Source organism: Aspergillus versicolor (assembly GCF_001890125.1).
Source record: "Aspergillus versicolor CBS 583.65 unplaced genomic scaffold ASPVEscaffold_3, whole genome shotgun sequence".
Lineage (NCBI taxonomy): Eukaryota > Fungi > Ascomycota > Eurotiomycetes > Eurotiales > Aspergillaceae > Aspergillus > Aspergillus versicolor.
The window spans coordinates 3,088,267-3,111,663 of NW_024467526.1; the positions used below are offsets into that span (position 1 = coordinate 3,088,267).

Below are 23,397 nucleotides of genomic sequence, written 5' to 3' on the forward strand. Positions count from 1 at the left end.
GTTCCACTTGTCTTGGCATCCAGAGTCATTACTCCACTGGTCTTGGTAAGGGCATGGCATGAACAAGATATATTTAACCTACACGCAATGATAGTCCACTCCATCAGAGAAGCCCCAATCCTGAACTCCTGCGCTAAAGTCAAGGCCCACAAACCCAGGCGTGCTACAATCTGCAATCCCGGGCATAAACGATCCGAGCAGGTATCCCTCGATAGAAGAAAAGGCGTTTCCATCGTCCTCAGGCAAGGAGTCGAGGAGCCGCGACGGCGTAAGACGGTCAGTGTCAGCTGTTCTACCGTCGTTGTCGTTGGTTCGAGATGTGTGCTGTGGATAATTGTCTCTGGATCGTGGGGGGCGATTGAAGTCGGCACGGAGATGTTCAGGCGCGGATTCCGGACCTCTATCTCGCTCTCGAGAACTCCAGAGTTGCTTCAACATTCGGCTGTAGCCATGACAGATGTGTGAGTCGGTCGATGGCGCCTTTTCGAGACATGAGACGAATTCGCGCGCAAGGCTGGTTACCTCTTCGCGGTGGTCGGGTGTTGGAAATGCGTCTGCGCAGTCGGCTTTGCGGAGGAAAACGGCGGCGTAGACACCATATCTACCGTTTCATTAGTGCTGGTAGTCGAACAGAGTGCTGGGGACGATTTCGTACAAGTAGTAACGCGAGGGGAGATAGCATATCACTTGGTGTGGGTCGAGACTGTTCATCAGGGCGAGGAGGTTCATAGCGGCGCGGATTGCATCGAAGATGAACCGGCCGTCGGGGGATGCCATGATTCCATCTGAGAGTAGCTGTTTACTGTGTTGATCGTGTGCCGACGCCCGCATGAGGACAGCCTGGAATGAAAACGCATTTGTATAGAGGGAAATGTATTCGTACATTATAAGCAGCGTGCTCTTTACTCTTGGAGATGCCGGTAGATCAGACCATTTAGAATGCCAGCTTTTCGCGGCGGTGTGGAAGTCATCGAGGTATCGTGCGTAATAACCTTCATAGACCATGGAGCGTGTCCTGTCCTTCGAGGAATAGAGGATTGCGTGGGCGTTATGCAGGAGCTGCACCAGGCCCATGGAGGCTTCTAGGGCTGATGCATAGTCTTCATTCTCGTTCTCTGGGTGTGGCTGGAGGGTTGGGAAATCCTTAGCTGTGAATTTGGCTGCCAGCGAGGGGCCTCGGGCCCAGAAGGATTGGCCTAGTCGGACGGATATCTGTCTGTCTGCCAAGAATATATCTAGAAGATTAGTAACTGCCGGACATTGCTTACGTATTTACTTACAGGCCCATACGAGTCTACTTTGATCTGCGAGGTCTTTCGCCTCCCTGTGGCTATTAATTGGAAGGGCACCCTGGTCAAGACGTTGAAGATAGCCGTGTCGCACCGCTAGGCCAACAAGAGACCACGCCGTTCTGTCTTCACTGAACAGGTTCTTGGATGTCTCGGACCTTCCTTGGATCTGGATATGGGGTAGCCATTCGGCCAAAAGCAATAAACCTTCTACGGTTCTCGGAGTCTGGGTCCAGTGGTCGGCCAGGAGAACGTCAACCATGAGCCGTCGTGTATGTTCCCAGCACTCACGGTGAGTATCAGAATGGGACGGATCGTCTCTGGAGGCTATGGTAAGGATAGAAGTGAGCAGAAAATGGTCTGATTTCTGAATTGGCCTCCTGTTTGAAGTACGCAGAATATATGACGGGACAATTGGACAGTATGGGTGGTAGCAGCGGGAATATCTAATCCTTTAGTACATTATCACTCGGCGTAAGCAGGATGACAAACTTGAGTAGCAATTCAGACACCAGACCTGGCCGCAGAACCCCCTTTTGAACCAACTCGTAATCATCAAAGGCAGTAGATATTGACTCAGTACGAGCCGCGTCCATGCCTCGCAGGACAGTGTCCGCTGCAGTGCCCGGACTTGTATTTCGCTCCTCTTCAGCATGATCGCCCGAGAGGGCCAGAATCTGCAGGGCGTCAGAGGGATTCCTCAACTCCATGCTCAAGACGTTGCCGGAACGATCTATGCAGGCACGGCCGTCATCGTCAGAGGGTTCTGCGCTGGATGGATCGCGTCCATCACCGTCCGCTGGTGACAGGCGCCGATAGTGCCGGAAGTTTCCTCCGCGTCGGGAGCTTGCGAGAATGCACTCGCTCCCCGACTCATAACATGCCACGCATGGCGGCTTTTTCGGCTCTCCAACTCCGACCCTGACAGTCTGTGAGCGGAGGCGGGGTCGGAGGGGTAGTGGTAGTGGGTCTTACATATTGCATCTTCTTTTCCGCTGGCGGCATCGCAGGCATGCACGATATGATCTTTTCCCTGTGGGCGGCGTCATGATTGAATGCTGCTACTGGGAGACGGCGGCAATAGACAGGCGGGTGTTCCTTAAATTCACATCGTCGGCTGTAGACGGCTACACCTACTGGATAGGGAATGGCGTATTTATAGAGTGGATCTACATGAACTACGGTATTTTGGAGAAGATGCTAAAACGGGGTTGAACGTGATTCAAGTGTAACTAAATATACACCCGTACGGCTAGGGCAAACCCATGCGCTTATCGCTCTTCTCGTTGAAGCCCCATGCCAAACTGCTATCGTCATGCACAGTAGCTCGCCTCATGTCCCGCCTGTACTTGGTGAGGAACTCGCCGCCGACGGCCCGGTGCATTGTGCATGTATTATCCCACACAATCATATCACCTGGGTCGTGCCACTCCACGTTGACCACGTATTTATCCTGGGTCGCGTGCTCAAAAAGCCTGTCCAGGATAGCCTGAGACTCCTCCGGTGAGACCCCTTCGAGAGAATGGATGTGCTTTGCGAGGTAGATTGTGTGGATTCCGGTACGCTCGTGTATTTGAAGCAGCGAGTGGCGGCTCATAAAGTGGTCTGTGGGCTCTATATCCTTGAAGGACTCGGGAGCAGCCAATTTCTTTGAATGAAGAAGAGAGTGCCGGGCAATGAACCCTTTATCGTGCAGAAACTTCTTAAATTCAGGATCAAGGTCACGGTACGCAGCCCTCATATCGGCAAAAGCAGTGGAACCACCAGTGCCAGGAGGAGGGAGTTCATGAGCAAGAAGGAGGGAGTACCCAGCTCGCCGAGGGTTAAAGCTGGAGTCAGTGTGAAAGAGGGAATTCCCCTGGGCCGGTCAGTTCATCCATCCGTTCTGGACGTATTTTGGAGCTGTCGCGCACCTTGTTGGCTTCACCACGCGGGCTACTCAGGTCGACTATCGAGCCATCGTCGTCAATATTCCCAACGTCGAACAGCTCGTTATATTTCAAACGGTGGATGCGGCCGGCTGTATTATAAGGAGTCACATCATCGAGGTCACCGAATTTGCGAGCCAACTCAAGATGGGCCTCGTCGACCAGTTTTGTCTGTCGTACAACAGCAAATCCATGCTATTGATTTCAGCACTGCTTGACTTTTCCCACAGCATCAAGCTTACCTTCTTTACTGCATCCTCGATAAAGTAATATCCGTCATCGCTTACGCCGTTGGCAAACTCCAAGCCGAAGATTTCGGCTCCGAAGCCGTTCTTGATTAACCTCATAGACGGGGCAGGTCTGGGTGTAGTCACGGTGTCGGTGATAGTAGCAGACATTTCGAAGTGAACGTTGAAGAAATCAGATAGTTGAGGTTGCTTCAGAGAGATATTCTGTAGACCCTACGCATCCTTGTACCCTGCTGACGGTCGCTGAAGCCGTCATGATACTGTCGAGATGAGTCCGCCCACAGCCGACCCCGTCGCCGCCGGCATTGCCTTCTTACGAAATAGCGCCATTTACAAGCCTCCCTATAGGGAGGCCCGCTTAGACTATGAGCATTGCTTCCCCGCAATATCGGCCTGCCATGGTGGAGATCTACGGCGGCTATAGACGGACACTTGGCGGCAAGGGAAGGAAGCGCTGAACAAGGCAATATCATATGCCTGCTTGAGACAGACACCCATGTCAAGTAGAACTGGTATAGATGTGCAAGTACCCATCGAAGCTCTTTATCTCCATAGCGAATAAACATAGCGTCTCTAGCCAACAAAAAAAATGGTGTTTCCTGGAAGACCTCGTCACTACTCAAGTAGTACCTAGCACGAAAATGCTAACATGCTGCAATGACCTTCCCTTCTAGCCCCTGTCATAAATCTGCGTTTCTACTATACTCGTATTAATCTGCAAATCACGTTAGCCAAACAGCGGCCTGTTCGAAGGGATACTTACATGGTGCATCCCCAGGTCTGCAACTCTTCGCACGCCCAATAATTGCATACAGCTCCTGGTTTCCTCAGCCAGAACTATATAGAACCATCAGCAGTGCTACGAGATCAGAAAAAAGTAAGAGAAACATACTCTGAAATACCCTCTCTACTCCAGCAACACCACCAGCACCAAGGCCCCAGAGCACCGGCCGTCCAATCCCAACTGCCTTCGCACCCAGACACAGGGCCTTTACAACATCCGTTCCTCGTCGAACTCCCCCGTCGACCATAATATCGAGTTTCTGTTGAACGTCGGGGCAGTACCTGCGGATCTCCAGCAGGGTGTGAACAGCCGGCGGAGCGGTGTCAACAACACGACCTCCGTGGTTCGATAGGATTATCGCTTTGACGAGGGGAGCGTAGTTCGCAGCTATCTGGGCGTCTTCGTGTGTTTGAACGCCTTTGATTATGATAGGCAGTGAGGTATGGCGCGCGAGCCACTGTAGCGTATCGCTCCAGTCCAGATCCGATGCTGGTCCTGAGACCGATGGGATCGCAACACTTACTCCTGAAGTTGGTGTAGATACTTCCTGTACTGGACTTGGATGTCCTTTATGCACTTCATCATACGGCTCGAACCCTCTGTCGCCCAGCTCATGCTTACCCGGAACGGGCTCGTCGACAGTCAGAACAATGCACTTTATCGCAGGGATCTTATTAACCCTGGCTAGAACCGCCTCGCTCTCGCTGCGATCGTTCTGGACATACAACTGGAATCCGAAAATTTGCTCAGGTGCTGCTCCTGCGACAGTCTCCTCCGGGGTCATGGATGCATTGTTCGAAATGATATGCATAGCGCCGAGGCCAGCACATGCGGTGGAAATTCCGGCTTCACCAGCCGGGTGTGCCAGGCGAACCATTGCCATGGGTGACACAAATAAGGGGAGTCCGACTGTATTGCCGATGATTGTAGTGGTCAAATCGCATTCTTTGACGCTGGCGAGGATTCGCGGCCGGAGGAGGATTGAACGGTAGACTTCTTGGTCCAGGTGTTTTGAGATCAAGTCGCCTGCGGCTGCGTAATTGAAGCGCCATGTTCGTCTGTCTAGCTGTGCTGTGGCAAGCTTTTCCATGTCATTCAGGTTGTGAACCGTTTCCATCAGGGGTGGCCCGTCACGGTAGTCTCGTGTCGAGGGTTGAATTCCGTTCTTTATTCCGGTCATCGTTGATTAGTGCGAGAGGAGGTTAGCTGTGATAATGTTAAAAATTAAAACGGGCATGACAAGGATAGAAATACCTTGGTGACTCCCTGCACATCGCATATCGGCTGTAGTCGGCATCCTGGATCCAGTCGGCATTGGACCATTTAGCAGGGGCGGCTTTTGATCAAGCTTTAATTTGAACGCTATAATATGGAGCCGGACTCATGGCCAGTGTGGATATATTTTGGTGTGTTGGACATAAACAATTGCCATTCAGCAGAGATTAGCTAGTACTCCATGTACATTATATAGTCTACTCTGCCGAGACTAACGCCTTGACACGTCGGATGTCCCAGGACTCTGCTCAGACCGCGTCTTCAGAAGATAACTGTCTACATTCGCCTCCTCATCCCTCGACTGCGATCGACAACTCTCCCCAGCATCCGGAACTGTGCCATTCTTCATGACATACGTCTCAAAATCATAATATTCCTTCCCCTTCTTCAAAAACTCCACAACCGCAATCCCAAGAAGAACAACCGCCGTGGTCTGCCCAAAGTCCCACTCATTCTCGTGCTTCATTTCGCCCTCGAATTTACCCTCGTTTGCTATCCGCAGCGCAATCGTCATATACAGGTGTAGCGGGAACTGGAGGTACGACAGAATCAGGATCCCACGTCTTAGCCTGACGCCGCCGAAGATACTGAATAGGAGAACGACGACGAGCCAGCTGGCGGTTGTGCCGACGTAGGTCTCGTCTGCACCGGGGTGGGAGGCTGTGACGCTGGTAACCAGATGTGTGTAGTAGCATCTACCAGGCGCGGTGTCAGGAGCCCATTCATGGAGACGGATACAAAGGAGAATAGTAAGGGCGATGTAGAGTGCTGTAAAGAGGAATGCAGCTCGCGAGCGGTCATTCCAATAGAAACTCCGCAGGGAGTCCCGTTTCGACTTTGAAGGAGGACTTATACTTGTATCAGAGGGATCAAGCTTCGCGCGGCAGTATTTCCAGCAGACGAGGGCTGCTGTGTTGGATACGCCGACGAAGCTGACAATGTCGAAGACGACGTGCAGGTGGTATGTATCCATGATCTGGGCCTGGCTGAAGACGGTGACCATGTATGCTATGCCGAGTGTTGTTTGAATATCGGACCCGATCATGAGGATGTTCGATACGAAGTCGAGCCGTTTGTGCTCGATCTCGCGCTTGGGCGTGCCTTCTGGGTGTGTGAGGTCGATGTTGCCGTGGGTCGTTAGGAAGAACACCCATGCTGAGAGGCCGAGAGATAACGCTGCTTGACCGACGAATCCTATAAGAATCTACTATTATTAGCATTGGATGGAGTAGTGGGAAGGTATACAAACCCCATTGCCGACCAATGGACTCATCGCCTCGCCCACCAGCTCACACTCAGCATATTCTCTTTTCCAGAAGTCCATTGTCAGATCGAGCACAGTTGTAAGATGGAAGAAAAACTTCACCTGGAGGGAAGCTTGGTTGCCGTCTTATACATGGCCGATCGCATCCAAGCCCCTCGAGAATGCCTTGTCAGAGCTTTACATCGAGTGTTCCTATTGGTCCTGCATCTGGACTACCCTAACAGGTTTAGTTCTAGCCCTACAATGACGCTTAATTCCAATGTTGTTCAGCTCAGCCGCAGGCGTTTCCCCCCTATTTCGTTCAGCCCCCACATAAAGACGTGTCTCGCTTTCAGCTCTGAACGATCTTATCTGTTTAAGCCTTTAATATACTCAAATCTTACTCCACTGGAACTAGAGGTCGGGCTTGAAGAATTCAAGCTCTCCTTCACCGACACTGCGGCTTGGCTGTGGCAGTTCATCCTGACTCCACAATGCAGTTTTTGGTCTTTAATCATTTAATATACTGTATCGCTAGGCCACAGCAAAGGCATCGTCCACCCGCAGGCGAGCTACAGATATATAGAAATCCTACTAATGAAACCTTGTCACTTGCTATTCAAAGTATGTATAAAGGTAGTATGTACTCTACGCAAATTGAATAAAGTCTATGCATGACGACATGCGGAAAGCATATCCCATATCTCTCGCACAAAGAACCTTTCTCTTCATTCAACCTCGCCGAGAGAATAATTTCAGTACGGTAGACTAACAAATTGAAACACGATGTGGTGATTTACACAGCTTGCTAGTTATCTCATCCGATGGATATGGTTTTCAAACGAGGACAAAACCTCTGTGCCTGAAGAGTCCGCTGACAGCGAGAGGGAAGCGATGGACGATAGCAGCAGTGATACTCCCAGGCCAACGTATGAAGACTACGAGCCCACTCTGTCAGAGGTCTGCGAGATGTTCAACCTGAAGCATCAGGAGACGCCCACGCTCAAGTGCCCGGCTAAGCACCACATATCCGTTCCACCAGAACTCGGTAACACTTCCCCTCCGAACTGGAAACAATGGATTGTCAACTTATCAGCCCAACAGATAATGTGATTGTATCCGCGGGAATACGGCGGAGGCAAAAAGGCGGGTATTGCAACAGTGTGTGGACCGGGAAGTGGAACAGTTCGGAAGAGCCTTGTATAAGCGTCGCGGGCGAATGGAGATCTCAGAGGGTCACATGCGAAGCTCAGCAAAGGCGTGCACTATGCGTTCCACAATATGGCAGGCGAGACACTGCAAGAAGCTTAGTTCAAATTTCTACATGACTAGTTTGGCACGGCAAGTTCAGTGACGGTGTTGGGGTATGGAACGGCTCGATATTAACTAGGCTATAATGATGGAAGCAAATACAAGATCACTGTGTCGGATTATTCCAGATATTGTTACTCAATCATCAACATCGCGAGGTTCATGATCCTTCCAGTACTTCTGGTACTCCTCCATAGTCTGGCTGGGAATGATTTGATAGCGAGTGAGCGGGGCCACTGGAATGCCCAGATGGTCCATCTTCTCGAGTCGATCCCGAGTAACAGGATGACTCCTGTTAATACTGTAGACACTGATTCTATGCGCTGAATGCGTAACATGCAGCCCCCAGTTCCAAGCCGCGCGGACATCCAACGGCTGCGTGTTGATCGCATTGTCCCAGCATCGGCAGACAATCTCGATCCAACCTTCGACATCACAAGGCAGGTCGAATTCCCATGTGCGCCAGACCCAGCGGCCCTTCTTGGACAGCTGCTCTGGGGGCACGTCGTACCAGCTAAAACCGCCGTCTGCGGAGAGCTCCACGCGTTCTGGCCACCGACCACCGCCAGAGTATGCCCAGCCTTTGCATTTGATCTTGCCGCTGTGGATGATAGCTTGCTTGTTCCAGGGCGACATGATGGCCGAGCTGACGGGCATCTCCTGGATCTGGATTCCGTCCGTTGGGCGTTGGTTGTACTTTCCCACCTGCTGGTTGAAGTACAGGTACTCCTTGCTCTGGACAGGAGCAAGAGATGGGTTCTCAATTGCTTTTATGCGATACAGCCACTTCACGCTGCGAGCTCCGATATAGCCCAGAACTACCACACGGAGAGGATAGCCGTGGATCTTGGGCAGAGGCTCGCCGTTCATCTCCCAGGCTAGGATCACCTCGTTGGCCTTGACCTTGGACCAGGGCACGCTGACGAGGTAGTTCATCACCTCTAGGTCTTTAACATAGGTCTCGGCACCGTACAGCTCGAGGTGCTTCGCGGGAGCAATAAGACCTCCGCAATCCTTGATGAGCTTTTTCAAACTGATGCCTTTGTATCGTGCAGTGCCAATTGCCCCTTCAGCCCATGGTGCCTGAGGAACTTCATCGCCCTGTCCACCGTACCGGCTGATCTGTTCGATCCGTCGAGTTCCCGAGCACTGGATCGTGACGGTCTTCTCCATCTGCGGGAACCGACTCTCGTCCTGGATATCGTCCAATGTATAGCTCTGTGGATGACGGACCAGGCCATCTAGTGAGAGACTCCATTTATCTTTCTCGATCAGTGGGATGCCGCCGTGGTTACGCACAAAGTGCAGCGGGTTCGGGGTGATGGCCTTGGACGTGACCAGGCGTTTGGGCGGCTCGCCATTATATGGGAACTGGAGTAGATGCAACATATCAGGGTGTTTCTCGCGGAGGACAGTATTCCATGAATCCTCTGCTACACTTGCCAGCTCGCCTCCGAGGGCTTCGTGCCATGCTTTGAAGTCGTCGCCCGGAAGAACTGGGTTCGAGTCTGGGATGGGTCCGAACATGAAATCGGGGCTGGGGTCGAAGGTCTGGCTTGTAAGGATCTTGTGGGCCTGTTCCTTTTTCTCGGGGTACTTTTCCCACTCGACGTATCTATACCATGTCATGGTTAGCGGTTGAGGATCCAGTTGGGGGATGCTGGCTTACCCTCTCCAGCCCGGCAATTCCCTTTTGAACAGCTCATCACGATTCCCCACGGCATCGATGGCATGCTGATCTTTCACCGGATGGCGATACTTGGGAGGGTAGATGTTGACTAGCTCTTTGCCGCTCACGTCGAGGATGGGCAGTTTGTGGCCGGAGAGGCCCTGCTCAATCTTCCACTCATCGGGTCGGTTTGTAGTGTCCAGCTGCAGAGGAAGGACTGACATTGTCAAGCAAGTTTGAGAATCAATAGACAATGCAATTTTATGATATGAAGCACAAAACAAAGGAATATTCTGAAGCCGATATATCCGGGTAACTTATACCAACAACCTGGCCGGAAGCGGAAACAATAACATGGACGATCGGCGGGGACTGATCTGAGTTTCAAACATTCCAACCCCGCAATGTATTGGACGTCATTGTCCGGAGTCTGTCTTGATACGAAGTGTGGAATGTGACGACTGCCCAGCCCTCGCGAATACTAGATGCGTCGTCCTGCTACCAATGTTATCGAGAATTGAGTTTTATGAAGCCTGTCACCAAAAGCGTAACACTAGGGAACGAATAGAAGTGCCCCGATTTGATTCGATTCGATCCTCGATTCTGGACCGTCTCGCAGGATGGCGTACCCAGGTCCATCACAAAGTCTAATGGAGTCCCTGCTGTGCTGAAGATACACCAGCGACAGCTGGATGTCGGAACCAGGTGGGAGTTCTTTTTTTTACATACAGCTAGGTGATTGCTATATTTAAATGCTGTGTGCCCAACTAAATCCGAAGCTTGGCCAAGATTGAATTGTAGTTAATCGTGAAGACACTGACCATGGGAGAAAGTGCCGAGCAAAAGTACTACACTCTGGCTGAAGGTATTTTTAGACACCTGAATTGAATTCAACTCCCAGCCACAGATAGCTCACCTCTTCAAGGATGCCCCTTCGCCAGCAATGCCACGGCATTGGAGTTACGCAGCGGCAACGCCGCTCTCGGTCTGCTGCAGGACACGCAGCTCATCGAGACACTTGCCCATTTCTCTCGGGAACGAATTCCGGAACGGTACGTGGAATTGCGTTGTCAGAGGTACTGGCCGAGCCTTTGAGTCTAATAAACCGTGTTGTTTCCAGGGTTGTGCATGCCAAAGCCGCAGGGTCAGGGCCCTTGTATCCCTTGATGCACAGAGCAGGGTTAACAGTGCGATAGAGCATATGGCGAATTCACTGTGACCCGCGATTGCACGGACATTACGTCTGCAAGCTTTCTTAACCGCGTTGGCAAGACAACCCCAGTTCTGTGGCGGGTGTCGACTGTTGGCCCTGAAGCTGGGTCTGCGGACACGACGCGCGATGTCCACGGCTGGGCGATGAAGCTGTATACAGATGAGGGGAACTTGGACTGGGTGTTTAATAATACTGTATTTCAATATCAAATTTCCAAAAAGCCTGTTCTAACGCCGATGGCAGCCTGTGTTTTTCATCCGGGACCCGATCAAGTTTCCCTCTGTGAACAGATCGCACAAGCGGCATCCGCAGACTCATCTTCCTGATTCTGACATGGTATGCCAAATTCCATTCCTAGACTAGTATCTGGAAGGGCGGAATGGCTAATCGTCTCAGTTCTGGGAGTAGGTGTCAGCACCCTATACTTTGGCAGCATTCTCACTGTGATAGCTTCCATTCTGGAAATCCAGAAGGATTCCACCAGCTCATGCATTTATTCAGTGACAGGGGAACACCCGCGTCTCTGCGCCACATGAATGCCTACAGTGGTCACACTTACAAGTTCACAACCGCAGATGGAGGGTTCAAGTATATCAAAGTCCATGTTAAGACAAATCAGGGAGTGAAGAACTTCACAGCCGAAGAATCCCAGCGCATTGCCGGCGAGAACCCTGACTTCTTGATCCAGGATATGTTTGAAGCTATTGAGCGAGGGGACTATCCCACTTGGACTGTATATGTGCAAGTCATGGATCCTAGCGAGGCCGACAACTATCGGTGGAATATATTTGATATGACCAAGGTCTGGCCGCATCAGGACTTTCCGCTTCGTGAGATCGGGAAGTTGACCCTGAATCGCAATGTATGTCGTCTGCCCGTCTATAGAAAGGCATCGAAGCTGATATTATATACAGCCCAACAACTACTTTGCGGATATTGAGCAAGCAGCCTTTTCTCCGTCCACTATGGTACCAGGATGGGCGCCCTCCGCTGACCTAGGTATGTCTCCTCCTCCCTTTACCTCTTGCATAAACAGGTACTCTAACATTTTTATAGTCCTGCAAGCTAGACTATTTGCGTACTCTGACGCAGCTCGATACCGCTTGGGCGTGAATTACCAGATGCTCCCTACAAATGCAGCCAAGTCGCCGGTGTACTGCCCCTTCCAGCGCGACGGCAAGATGAACTTCTCCAGCAATTACGGGGGTGACCCTAACTACGTTGGCTCTTCGCTGAAGCCAACGTGCTTCTATCAAGATGTCAAGGGCACGGGTCCGAAAGCCCACAGTCTGCACACTGAGCATGAGAAGTGGGTTGGCGAGGTTGTGACTTTTACAAGTCATATAACAGATGATGACTTTGAACAGCCTGCTGCATTGTGGGAGGTAATTAAAAAGGAGCCGGGTCATGAGCAACGGTTCTATAATAATATCGCTGGTCATTTGAGTAAGGTTAAGAATGATCGGCTGCGAATGGAGGTATACCGTGGGTTTATCCATTCCTTCTTCGTAACGATCGAGAAGCTGACTACAAGTATAGACTGGTTTGGTCGAATTCATCCAGAGCTTGCGGACGGTATCAGGAAGGCTACCATGGCAGCTATGGAATCGTAATTCAGATGTCACTAAAATGCTAGGTTCCGTTATGTTATTGCTTGTCGTGGTATTAGTATTCATAATGGAACTACTGTTCAATAACCGCGTCGGAACTTCAATATTCAATTGCAATAACCAGTCTGGAGTATAGTAATTGACAATAACTCAGACAACAACCAGAGGGTCAGCACGCGCTGGCTTCACAACATCAATACGCATGCCTGGCCGAATCGAACCCCCCTGCTTTACTGTAGCCATAACACCAGCCAACCGTCTAACAAAGTGATTCTTCAGGCCAGGTCGCACCTTATCAATCCCGGGGCCAGGGTCACGCAGACCCGTCAATACAATAACTGCATTATTCGTCGCATCCCCCGGCCCAACGAAATGGACCTCAGTCCCGCGCGATAGCGTGGCCAAATCGATCCCCTCGGTCGTTATGTTCTCGCCGATGTCTCCAGGTGAGAGAGCCTTCCCGCCGACTTTGGCTGAGACCTGTCGCAGACTCTCGACTGGGATAACATGGACCTGGCGGAGGTTGGGGGCGTCTGGGTTACTCTGGCGAAGGGCTTGGTGCTGGACGCTTCTTCCGGCGTGGCAGTCGCCTTGTACGCCTAGTCCGGGGACGAGGGTGATTGATGGGACTGGGAATTTGGAGTTGCTGTGCGAGGAGGATTTTCCGACCGATAGCACGCGTGGCTGGTTGGGTTGGGTGGTGGATAGAGTTGTCTTGGTGGAGGTGACTGTAGTTGTCGCCATGTTAACTATGCGGGAGCCGTTTTATGAAGGGCCATATGATGGGAAAGTATAGAAACATGCGGTTGAATATTAAGGGAAGGAGACAGGTTTCAGGAGTAAAACCAGGGCAGCAGGACGTTAATAAATATCCCACTCGTCTCATGAAAGCCCAGCCCGCAATGTGGCAATCCTAGTGGTTGGTATCAAGCCAGGCCAGCTCAGACACAAAGGCATTGCGCTATAGGAAAAGTCAATTGTCCAAAGGCACCACTCAGAGACATTCATTAGAACGGCCACCCCCCTACTGGACGCATGTCCCCTCATTGTTGGTATACCCCGCTCCATATGCCAATCATTCAATATACTAATTCCAGGGTCTTGATATGACAGATCGCATAGTTCAGAACAGTGACGTGCACGGATCTTATGGCGTGGTTTGTGCAGGCAAGCCTGGTGTTGGGCCTCAATGCATGACTGGGTGCGAGAAAGCCAAGCGCAAGAGTAGACTTAGTTACAGTTCAGCTTTCTCTTTAGCAAGCAGCCGCCATTCAGTAAATACAATGTCTAGCCAAGAGCATGGACCAGGAGATAGGGCAACACCATCAAGAGCCGGCCCCACCTACGCCGGAGATGGTTCAGTATAACAATCATAATATGGTGTACTAGCCCGTAAGTAGTTGTGCAATTCGTCAATAGGGCTATTTTATATCCACTGGAAAGCAAACAATCTAGGACCCGGCCATCTCAGTCCACGATATCTGACTCAGACGTAATCCTCCTGGGATTTTGGTCCCAAATAGCGCCGCCTCCAACAAAAGATTTAAAGGATTGTGGATGCCTTTGGAGGCAGCTTGATCGAATATTTTACCCTTGTGCAATAAAGCCCAGCAACAGCCCAGCCGGTGCGAGGGTCGTTTAAATATAGACTAAGCCTGATTAATTTGCAGTAATTAGTACGAAGCTCCTTCAACACTTGAATAAATTCCATCGCCCCGGCATGAACCAATAAGAATACTCCTAAACTTTGTTATCAATTCGGGAACGAATTCCGGAACGGTACGTGGAATTGCGTTGTCCGAGGTACTGGCCGAGCCATTGAGTCTAATAAACCGTGTTGTTTCCATATCCCCTAATTTTTGATAGATGAGATCTTTACACCATTAATAAACAGGCCCTTCCTAATTAGGAAATGTTGCAAGGCTTGGTTATCAAAACATGATGACACAAGAGTTAAGGGAACTCAGACTTCTTGTTTAATTTGCAGACGGAAATGTACATGGGGGTCATTGCATATTATTGGGAAATAAAGACGAGTAAAACACGAACTGCAAAACAGAATGTGAGGCATTTAAAAACAGCATTCGCGGTGTTTGTTCTATACCACTCACCTGGATATTTCCCCGGATTTGTGGGTCCGATTGGATCGAGAAACTCCGGGGATTGGGGGCCCGTGCAAGCGAGTTTGGGGGCCAATTCAAGCACGGATTCTTTGCAACGCTAGTATTCGTGAAAAGTGTCCGAGCAAGTAAGCGAAGCCGGATCTTTTCGTCCTAAGGTACCGATCTCGCTCAAGGATTACTTTTCATTAAGTGAAGGGGGCCAAATGTACCACTCAAGGACTGTGTTCCTTCTCAATTGCCTCATTATACAGATATCCTTTTGCCAATCCATTGTTCCCTAGCAATCAATACCTCCAACCATGAGAGTCATGAAGATTTAAATATTCGACTGCGAAATGAAGTGTCGTGACTAGGGGCACAGTTTAATTTGCTATGATTCTATTTACCAGTCCCGACGCTAATTATGCACTAAGTAGTGGGATACCTTGCCCTTCCCTACATAATATACGGGATGAGATGCCTTTTCGGGTTCCTTTCAGGCAATGGGCGGGCCTGGGGCAATGACGAACATATGCTTCGGAATAGCCTGCCTCTCCAGATAGGGACTGGCGAGGAGGATGGACAAATATGGGGCCCCAGAATGTCGCTGCAAGCATTATATAAACCCATGGATACCTCCCAAAATACAGCCAACAGTATCAAGTTAGATACGGAGTTTACAGAGAGTAGGGACCTACAACATGCTCGCCTTCACTGCTTTCTTTATCACTGCGTGGGCAACAGCCCATGCAGCTCCAGCCTCGAATGTCCCTCCGACTGCAACAGTTCGAAACGGTACCTATGTCGGAGTACACAACAGTGCTTATGAGCAGGACTTCTTCTTGGGTATGCCCTATGCTCAACAACCCGTGGGGAATCTACGCTTCACCGTGCCGCAGCCATTGACTGAGAGTTGGGATGGCACACGCGATGCGAAGGCGTACTCCGATATTTGTGTTGGATATGGCGTGAGTTATTCAACCACACTTTCCCCTAAGTTCCTACACTAATGATTCGGAAGGTGGACTCTATTTTCTATCCCCAATCCGAAGCATGTCTGACTATCAACGTGATCCGTGGCTCGTCGGCCCACGAACATTCAAAGCTGCCTGTGGGAGTTTGGATCTATGGCGGTGGCTTTAACCAGGCATCGGGGGCAGACGAGCGCTATAACATGTCTGCTATGGTAGAAAACTCTTACAACATTGGTATGCCTATGGAAAATGAGACTTCCTGGTGCACAGCTCTCTCTAACTTTGCCGCCCAATAAGGAAAACCCTTCATCGCGGTCACATTTAACTACAGACTCTCGGCTTGGGGGTTCATCAGTTCCAGCGAGGTCTGGGGCAGCGGGAACACAAACCTTGGATTAAGAGACCAGAGACTGGCCCTCCAATGGGTCCAGGAGAATATTGCAGCATTTGGTGGAGACCCTGAAAAGGTTACTATTTGGGGTGAATCAGCCGGTGCAATCTCGGTAGGTTACCATCTAACAGCATATGGAGGTCGAGACGACAAATTATTCAGAGCTGCAATAATGGAGTCTGGGGGTTCTATCAGCCCATCTCCTGGCAACTACACGGCCTTTCAGTCTATTTATAATGATCTGCTCTCCAAAGTGAATTGCCAGAATGTGGTCGATTCTCTCCAATGCCTGCGTGAAGTGCCGTTTGAGAAACTTAATTCTGTTCTGAATGGGACAGATGGTTTGTCTAAGTATAACTTCAAGCCAGTTGTTGACGGTGACTTGCTTCAGAACTGGGGAAGTATTCACCTGGACAATCATGAATTCGTCAAGGTGCCTATTATCGCCGGAACTAATACTGACGAGGGAACCGAATTTGGACCATCTGGAATTAATACCACGGATCAGTGGTATGATTTTCTTACTGGTAAGAACATCACAGCCATACACATATTTTATCCAAGGCTTACCTTTCTAGATGGGGGATTTGATTTCCAAACTCCACCCTCCGTGGCTAAGCAGATCCTCCGACTCTACCCTGACGATCCATCGCAGGGGATCCCGGCATTCCTGGGAGATAAGAGAGTCCCCTCGATGGGAAGCCAATGGCGACGCACAACAGCTTTCGCAGGTGATTTTGCAATGCACGCGTGTCGTCGACGACAGTGCGAGGCCTGGGCGGAAGCCTCCACACCTGCATACTGCTACCGATTCAACGTGCATACTCCTGACGTGCCGCTTCTCATGGGTGCAGGCCATTTTGAAGAAGTGGCTTTTGTCTTCCACAATATCGCTGGACTTGGCTACAATATTGGATACCCATACACTGGAAAGCCATTTGCTGGCGTGCCGCAGTCTTATATTGACCTGAGTTCTATGATGACCAGCATGTGGGCTTCGTTCATTCATGATCTTGATCCCAATTCCGGCGTGGTGAATAAGTCTGTTCATTGGGAGGCTTATGCGAATGACAACCCGAGGGATCTCTTCTTGGATGCAAATACAACTAGTCATATGGAGCCAGATACCTGGCGCAGTGAGGCAATTGATTATATCAACTCGGTAGCCCGCGCGTTCTGGAGATAGGCTGCACGACCCTTTCTATGTTGTGGAACACGCTCCACACAGCTTCGCTCTTTACCAACCAGCTGTACGTATGAGACAGTTAGTCTAGCACAAGTTAATTGTCTCCTAACTGCGTGTGAACTGCAGTGGTATCATTAAAATCTTAAGGCAAATCTATCTAATTCGCTTGGTACGGTGAAAGGATGTGTTATCCATGATAATTATGGAATTTGGCTCCAGCTATCTGTTACAGTGCTGAAGAAGTTACTTAATATAATCCTTAAAAATGCGAGTGTCAGTTGATCCCTGAAATACTCGGGACAGGAGGACACCCTCTTGAGTATAGGCAGGTAATATTTGATAGTATTAGCTGCAGTAGAACTTGGAAACCTGGACCAGCATTATACCAAGAAGGGACCAGCCAGTTCAGTAAAAGCCTGCCCTCTTATCACAGCCCGACTTATTCATATAGACCAGCTGATATGATGAATAAGATAGGCCGTACAGGTAGTAGTCTTGTAAGTCTGGTAAGTCTGTATTTTATTTCTTGGTAATTTGTCGAGCTGCCTTCTTCAACCATCTAATAGCCGGTGCGAGGGTCGTTTAAATGTAAACTAAACCTGTAAATATCCCTGAATCGTCGATTTATTTGGATTTTTCGAATTGAAGACATCGTCTGGATGTAAAGTCCGTCCACCAGCTTGAGCTCGCTGCCCACATCGACCAAATCCACAACGCACTGATTAGACTGATTAATTGGTAGTAATTATTACGAAGCTCCCTTCAACACTTGAATAAATTCCATCGCCCCGGCATCAACCAATAAGAATACTTCTAAATTTCGTTATCAATACGGTTGCCCTAACTGGGGACCTTGGGATAGTCAAACCAGGTACCTTGGAGATCTTGCCGACGAATCACATCAAGGTAAATGTCATTTCCCATGCTCCATAAACACCTCCATACTACATTCGATGCATGAATGCCAGGAATACAGTGTTGGGATACGTTGGCGAGATACCTTGGGGGAATACTAAGGGTTTCAACAGTGTGAGGTGGTATATAAGCTGAGAAGCGCACAATTTAATTAATTTTGAATCTTTTCTCTACTCTACTTTTTCTAGATATTGAATTCATTCAGCTTCTTGCAAAGAGAGCAGAATGATTGCTAAAGACGAAGAGGCTCGCCAGCTCCCTGTTACCCTTCTCTCGGGGTTCCTGGTATGCCTACCACCTTCCATAGGTAATATGAGACATTCTAACAGACAAAGGGGAGTGGTAAAACCACACTCCTAGAACATATCCTCAAGTCACCTTCTCATGGCCTCCGCATTGCAGTCATCGTAAACGACATGAGCTCGTACGTCACCACCTCCTACATAATGCAATGCCCGGCTAACCATTCATCCAAAGACTGAACATCGACGCCGCCCTGATCACCCACCACAAAGTCTCCCAAACAAAAGAAAAACTCATCCAGCTCCAGAACGGGTGTATCTGCTGTACACTCCGGGGCGATCTCCTCGCCGAACTGGCCCGACTGACCAAGAAGCAAGAGGTCGACTATGTCGTTATTGAGAGTACGGGTATCAGTGAGCCAATGCAGGTTGCTGAGACCTTCACTGCCGAGTTTAGCACGGCGATGCTAGAAGCCGAGGGCCAGATGGAGGGGATGGACGTGGACAAGGAGAACGGTGTAGAGATGCAGATGGATGAGGATGATAAGAAAGTTCTTGAGGAGATGTATGCCCCTTTACCCACCAACACGTCCACATTAAGTCTGTATATATACTGATCTGTGTAGAGCAAAAATGGGCGGCCTGCACACCATCGCCAAACTCGACACTACCGTCACCGTCATCGACACGTTCAACCTGTTATCGAACTTCGACACGGCCGAATTCCTCTCGGACCGGTACGGCAGCGACGCCATAATCCCCGAAGATGAGCGAACCATCTCCGACCTCATGGTCGACCAGATCGAGTTCGCAGACGTGCTGATCATGAATAAGATCGAGGCGGTGGATGAAGCCACCAAGGCTAAGATCAGACGGCTTATTGGACTCTTAAACCCCGATGCTAAACTCATTGAGACATCATATAGTCGCGTCGATGTGACTGAAATTATTGGCACGGGCAGGTTTAATTTCCTCAAGGCTGCTAGTGGTGCTGGCTGGTTGAGGAGTCTGCATGAGATGACGGTCATGACGACGGGGGTTGGGAATAGGGTTGCTCCTCGGCCGGAGACATTGGAGTATGCTCTTTCTACCTAAGTATTGGGAATTATTACTGACGACGCAGGTATGGGATTAACAACTTTGTCTACTCGGCCAGAAGACCGTTTCATCCCCGTCGGCTGTTCTCGATGATCCACGACAAGTTCATCCTGCTGCAGTCGACGAATGCGCATGATCACGGAAATGGGGACGACGACGAAGATGATGAAGAAGATGAGGAGGAGGAAGGGGAAGAAGAAGAAGAGAGCGACGCCGAAATAGACGACTTCGACCAACCAGATCAAGACTTGATTCTATCCAACAAACGCAACAGCGAAGCCTTCGGCCCCATCCTACGCTCAAAAGGCTTCTTCTGGCTCGCAACCCGCCCCATGCATTTCGGCGAGTGGAGCCAAGCTGGCGGTATGCTCACCGTTGGACCTGGTGGGCCGTGGTTCGCAGAGGTGCCGGACGAGGCCTGGCCTGAGGATAAAGATGTGAGGGAGTCTATTGAGAGGGACTTCCAGGGGAAGTGGGGAGACAGACGCCAGGAACTGGTGTTTATTGGGGAGGGGCTGAACCCGGAGGCCATTACGAAGTTGTTTGATGAATGTTTGCTTGATGACAAGGATATGAAGCGGTGGGAGCAGGTTATGGGGAGTAAGAAGTTGAGTAGGGCTCAGAAATGCGACAAGCTGGGGGGTATGTGGGAGGATGGATGGGAGGACTGGCCTGATGGTGAGGACTTGGAGATATAATATCTGGAGTAGATGAATGAATTCAAGTATTAATCGCATTACTATGACTCTATTCACAATTGCAACTAGCTATACAGGGTAATCAGTAAAGAGTGGAGTGCAGCCTCAGCATGCACATATAGTTTAGTGGACGTCTACAGGGGCATTCCCCAGCGAGGCGCATTGATGATAATCCCAACCAGGCAACCGGAGATAATACCAGTAACAGGCAGGGTAATGATCCAGCCCATATAGATCCAGGCAACCATACGCCAGTTGATCGTCCTCCAAGTACCGTTGCAGAGACCAACACCGACAGTGGCACCGGTGATACATTGGGTGGTGGAGACAGGCAGCTTGAGCTTGGTGGCCATGATGATGGTAATTGCAGAGCCCAGTTCCATGGTGAAACCACGCGAGGGTGAGTGCAGAGTGATACGGTTACCCAAGTTGCGCATGATGTTGTAGCCGTACGTCCATAGACCGATGACGAGGGACGCGCCACCAAAGGCACTGTTTTATTAGCATAAGCACAAGCAATTCAGAGCAGGGGACGTACAGAATCCAGTAGGGAACATCAGCTTCCGAACCATCTCCACTAAGACCGCCGGAGTTCCAGACGGCGTAGATGGTGGCATAGGGGCCGACGGCGCTAGTTCTATTAGCATCCTAATCATATCATAGAGGACAAACGTACTTGGACAGATCATTGGCACCGTGGGCGAAAGAGGCAGTACAAGCAGTGAGGACCTGGAGGAAAGAGAACATGTACTCGGCGCGGTTCTCGTAGTGTTCGGCGTGAGCGTGGGTCATTTCGATATCGCCAGTGAGGAGGTTGCGCTTGTTCTGCATAGCGACAACGTCCTGCTCGATACCGCGGAACAACGCTCGCTTGATGTACCAGAAGATGACCAGCGGGTGGAAGTTGCTTCCCTCAGGACGGGGTCCAGTGATCACAATCGCATCGCTCTCTTGGTTGGCAGTGGCAGAGCTGGAGCTGGAGATGACATTGGGCTCTGGCTTGGGCTCGTCTGATGCACCATCACCAGTGGTCTTGGGGGCACCCTCCTCGTCATTGCCTGCAGCACGCTCGGCCTGAATCTCCTCCAACGTCTTGTGGCCGCGGTAGTAGTTCTGCACGGTCTTGACACCGTCAGGGCGAGGCGGTACTTCACCGCGGCGGAAGAGAAGGGGTCCCTGGAGTAGATGCCAGGGCTTCAACTGCCAGTCGTCGCAGATGACACGACGGTACAGCCAGGGGCAGAGGAAGATCGCTGAAAGGACTGCCATGACAGCGCCAGTTCCAACGACAGTTCCAGCAATCTCTCCTCCGTTGAGGTCGATTCTGCTGGAGCCTCCCTTCCACACGATGAGCACTAGAACTGTTAGCACCGTTCGATATTGGCATTGCTAACACTTACTAGCAAGAAGTGTACAGGTGATGAAGAAGTACACTGGAACAGTATACCAGGCCTTCATGGCAGGGTTACTCCGAAGAAGGACCGCATATTTGGTGGTGAGGAAGATGATGGACGCAAATGCAGCAGACAGAAAAGGCGCAATGATCCAGGCCAGGAAGACCTGGACAACCCCCGAGTTGATGTTTCCTCCCCACCAGGTCACATCGTCAGCGCCAACCAGAGCAACTCCCATGCCGATAACACCGCCCATGATGGAGTGGGTAGTGGAAACGGGGAGACCGATCCGGGTCGCGAAGGTGAGGTACAGTGAGGAGCCGACGAGAGCGCAGGCCATACCCAGCATGAGCAATGGTGCATTATCACCTTCAAAAAGTTTGGGATCGACGACCTTGGTCCGGATGGTATCAGCGACGGTGGCACCTACACCGATACTACTACAGTTAGCAGGGCCAGCTAAAACATGGGTCAAGCATACCCTCCGGCGAACTCCATGATGGAGGCCAGGATCATGGCCTGCCAGTACTTGACGGAGCGCGAGGACACCGAGGTGGCCCACGAGTTGGCGACATCGTTGGCACCGATGTTCCAGGCGTCAAGGAAGGCAAAGATGGTGCCAATGGCGAAGATGTAGTCGTACTGATGGAGCGGCATGGCGGTAGCCCTAACCAGGATATGCAAGGTGTGGACTAATCGGTATGAGGACTGAAGATCGACCGGTGCAGGGGCAACAGAATGTTATATACGGCATCACCGGGCACACTGTTAATTTCTGGGCATCTCCTGTTCGAGACAGGCTGAATCCAAGCGACAGCATGCGGCGATGCCCAGCACTGCCCAGACTCGCCAAGTCCCTCCGTCCCTCCTCTTGACCAGGGCGAAGCTCATTTGCGATGCTTAAATGGCCAATCGCAGGAACAGACTGGGGAACGTGTCCAGACTGCAGCCAACTCTGTGGTCTCGCTTTGGTCTGCTGTTCTGGTATAACTGCCCCTTCTCCTCGTATGTGAGTGTTGAGCCACCACGCCCGTCGTCTCTTGGCTGTCGGGCTTGCCAGGAGTTTTTCTACTGCAGACCAATCCGTGACGCTGTCTAAAGCATGCCCTCGCCAAAACGACTCGTCTGTCTCTCCTCTCGCTCGCTTCTGCCTTGTGGGCTGTCATCTGCCCTGGCGTTAGAAAGGTCTCGAAGCCGCCCACCATACTCGGGAATGTCACAGTTCAAGGACTTCATTGGATGGAAATATCAATTACTCCTTATTACTCCGTAAACTATGTAGGATTATCCTGTCGCGTGTCGAGCGCCCAGTGCAACCCTCAGCTGCGCGATCTCCCCCTGCAGGCTCTGGATGTATTCCACTGCTGCCTCCACCAGCTCGGCCTAATTCTCCGTCAGTTCAAGAACGTGGCTGTATACAGAGACGGGATTGGCCGTGCACTGCTGTCATACCTTCGTCCCACTGGTCCCTGCATGCACACGCCCTTCCAGGACATGAGCCATCCGGTCCAAGGCAGCCTTCAGCCGGTCCCGCTGTTGTTTCTGCGCCTGGGCGTGTTGTTTGCGCTTGAACTCTGTCGGGCTGGCCGAAGCCACGACCACGACCGTCCCTATCCTGTCAGCCTGAGGTCTTTCATGAGAATGGTCTGTAGTCATACCCTTCGGGCGCAGCTCAATGAGCCTTCCATCTGTAGATATAGACGATCGCTTTCTTGCTCCACGGCTAAGCATTGCAGATCGCTGTTGCTCGTTCGACATGATCAACGATGCTTGTTGTGCGCGCCAAGTTGTCCACTTCTTGGTCTTTCTTGGTCTTGATGATCTCAA

The 23,397-nt window shown here is 50.8% G+C and overlaps 10 protein-coding genes across 10 annotated transcripts; 3 read left to right on the forward strand and 7 right to left on the reverse strand.

Annotated features, from left to right (window-relative positions):
- Positions 1–14: 14 nt before the first annotated feature.
- ASPVEDRAFT_61364 (uncharacterized protein) lies at positions 15–3,691 on the reverse strand. The gene is made up of 7 exons (XM_040815569.1): positions 3,460–3,691; positions 3,203–3,412; positions 2,639–3,147; positions 1,782–2,210; positions 1,281–1,735; positions 656–1,235; positions 15–601 (listed from the first exon to the last, which is right to left on the reverse strand). The coding sequence occupies exons 1-7, from the start codon at positions 3,613–3,615 to the stop codon at positions 79–81; spliced, it is 2,862 nt and encodes a 953-aa protein (XP_040666514.1). The 5' UTR covers positions 3,616–3,691; the 3' UTR covers positions 15–78.
- A 444-nt stretch (positions 3,692–4,135) lies between these two features.
- On the reverse strand, positions 4,136–5,366 carry ASPVEDRAFT_127105 (uncharacterized protein; the record flags this gene model as incomplete). Its single annotated transcript, XM_040806424.1, has 3 exons — positions 4,136–4,180; positions 4,229–4,302; positions 4,358–5,366. The coding sequence occupies 3 exons, from the start codon at positions 5,364–5,366 to the stop codon at positions 4,136–4,138; spliced, it is 1,128 nt and encodes a 375-aa protein (XP_040666515.1).
- Positions 5,367–5,735: 369 nt separating this feature from the next.
- ASPVEDRAFT_885283 (uncharacterized protein) lies at positions 5,736–6,848 on the reverse strand (the record flags this gene model as incomplete). Its single annotated transcript, XM_040818342.1, has 2 exons — positions 5,736–6,728; positions 6,774–6,848. The coding sequence occupies 2 exons, from the start codon at positions 6,846–6,848 to the stop codon at positions 5,736–5,738; spliced, it is 1,068 nt and encodes a 355-aa protein (XP_040666516.1).
- Positions 6,849–8,105: 1,257 nt separating this feature from the next.
- On the reverse strand, positions 8,106–10,083 carry ASPVEDRAFT_165857 (sulfite oxidase). Its single transcript, XM_040808638.1, has 2 exons — positions 9,748–10,083; positions 8,106–9,693 (listed from the first exon to the last, which is right to left on the reverse strand). The coding sequence occupies exons 1-2, from the start codon at positions 9,969–9,971 to the stop codon at positions 8,217–8,219; spliced, it is 1,701 nt and encodes a 566-aa protein (XP_040666517.1). The 5' UTR covers positions 9,972–10,083; the 3' UTR covers positions 8,106–8,216.
- Positions 10,084–10,569: 486 nt separating this feature from the next.
- ASPVEDRAFT_885290 (catalase) lies at positions 10,570–12,713 on the forward strand (the record flags this gene model as incomplete). The annotated part of the gene is made up of 9 exons (XM_040818344.1): positions 10,570–10,612; positions 10,673–10,799; positions 10,868–10,891; positions 10,944–11,154; positions 11,204–11,296; positions 11,394–11,822; positions 11,875–11,959; positions 12,017–12,445; positions 12,500–12,713. 9 exons carry the CDS (start codon positions 10,570–10,572, stop codon positions 12,571–12,573), a joined length of 1,515 nt encoding a protein of 504 aa, XP_040666518.1. The 3' UTR covers positions 12,574–12,713.
- Positions 12,558–13,447, reverse strand: ASPVEDRAFT_40290 (MOSC domain-containing protein). Its single transcript, XM_040812119.1, has one exon. The coding sequence runs from the start codon at positions 13,312–13,314 to the stop codon at positions 12,721–12,723; it is 594 nt and encodes a 197-aa protein (XP_040666519.1). The 5' UTR covers positions 13,315–13,447; the 3' UTR covers positions 12,558–12,720.
- Positions 13,448–15,373: 1,926 nt separating this feature from the next.
- On the forward strand, positions 15,374–17,223 carry ASPVEDRAFT_127461 (uncharacterized protein; the record flags this gene model as incomplete). Its single annotated transcript, XM_040806460.1, has 4 exons — positions 15,374–15,640; positions 15,694–15,880; positions 15,944–16,564; positions 16,616–17,223. 4 exons carry the CDS (start codon positions 15,374–15,376, stop codon positions 17,221–17,223), a joined length of 1,683 nt encoding a protein of 560 aa, XP_040666520.1.
- Positions 17,224–18,315: 1,092 nt separating this feature from the next.
- Positions 18,316–20,216, forward strand: ASPVEDRAFT_165866 (CobW domain protein). Its single transcript, XM_040808639.1, has 5 exons — positions 18,316–18,423; positions 18,474–18,562; positions 18,616–18,945; positions 19,007–19,456; positions 19,504–20,216. The coding sequence occupies exons 1-5, from the start codon at positions 18,364–18,366 to the stop codon at positions 20,174–20,176; spliced, it is 1,602 nt and encodes a 533-aa protein (XP_040666521.1). The 5' UTR covers positions 18,316–18,363; the 3' UTR covers positions 20,177–20,216.
- A 94-nt stretch (positions 20,217–20,310) lies between these two features.
- ASPVEDRAFT_126352 (inorganic phosphate transporter) lies at positions 20,311–22,227 on the reverse strand (the record flags this gene model as incomplete). The annotated part of the gene is made up of 5 exons (XM_040806360.1): positions 20,311–20,668; positions 20,715–20,807; positions 20,853–21,531; positions 21,577–22,007; positions 22,052–22,227. The coding sequence occupies 5 exons, from the start codon at positions 22,225–22,227 to the stop codon at positions 20,311–20,313; spliced, it is 1,737 nt and encodes a 578-aa protein (XP_040666522.1).
- Positions 22,228–22,825: 598 nt separating this feature from the next.
- Positions 22,826–23,381, reverse strand: ASPVEDRAFT_40292 (uncharacterized protein). The gene is made up of 3 exons (XM_040812120.1): positions 23,229–23,381; positions 23,023–23,180; positions 22,826–22,953 (listed from the first exon to the last, which is right to left on the reverse strand). The coding sequence occupies exons 1-3, from the start codon at positions 23,326–23,328 to the stop codon at positions 22,855–22,857; spliced, it is 357 nt and encodes a 118-aa protein (XP_040666523.1). The 5' UTR covers positions 23,329–23,381; the 3' UTR covers positions 22,826–22,854.
- Positions 23,382–23,397: the final 16 nt, after the last annotated feature.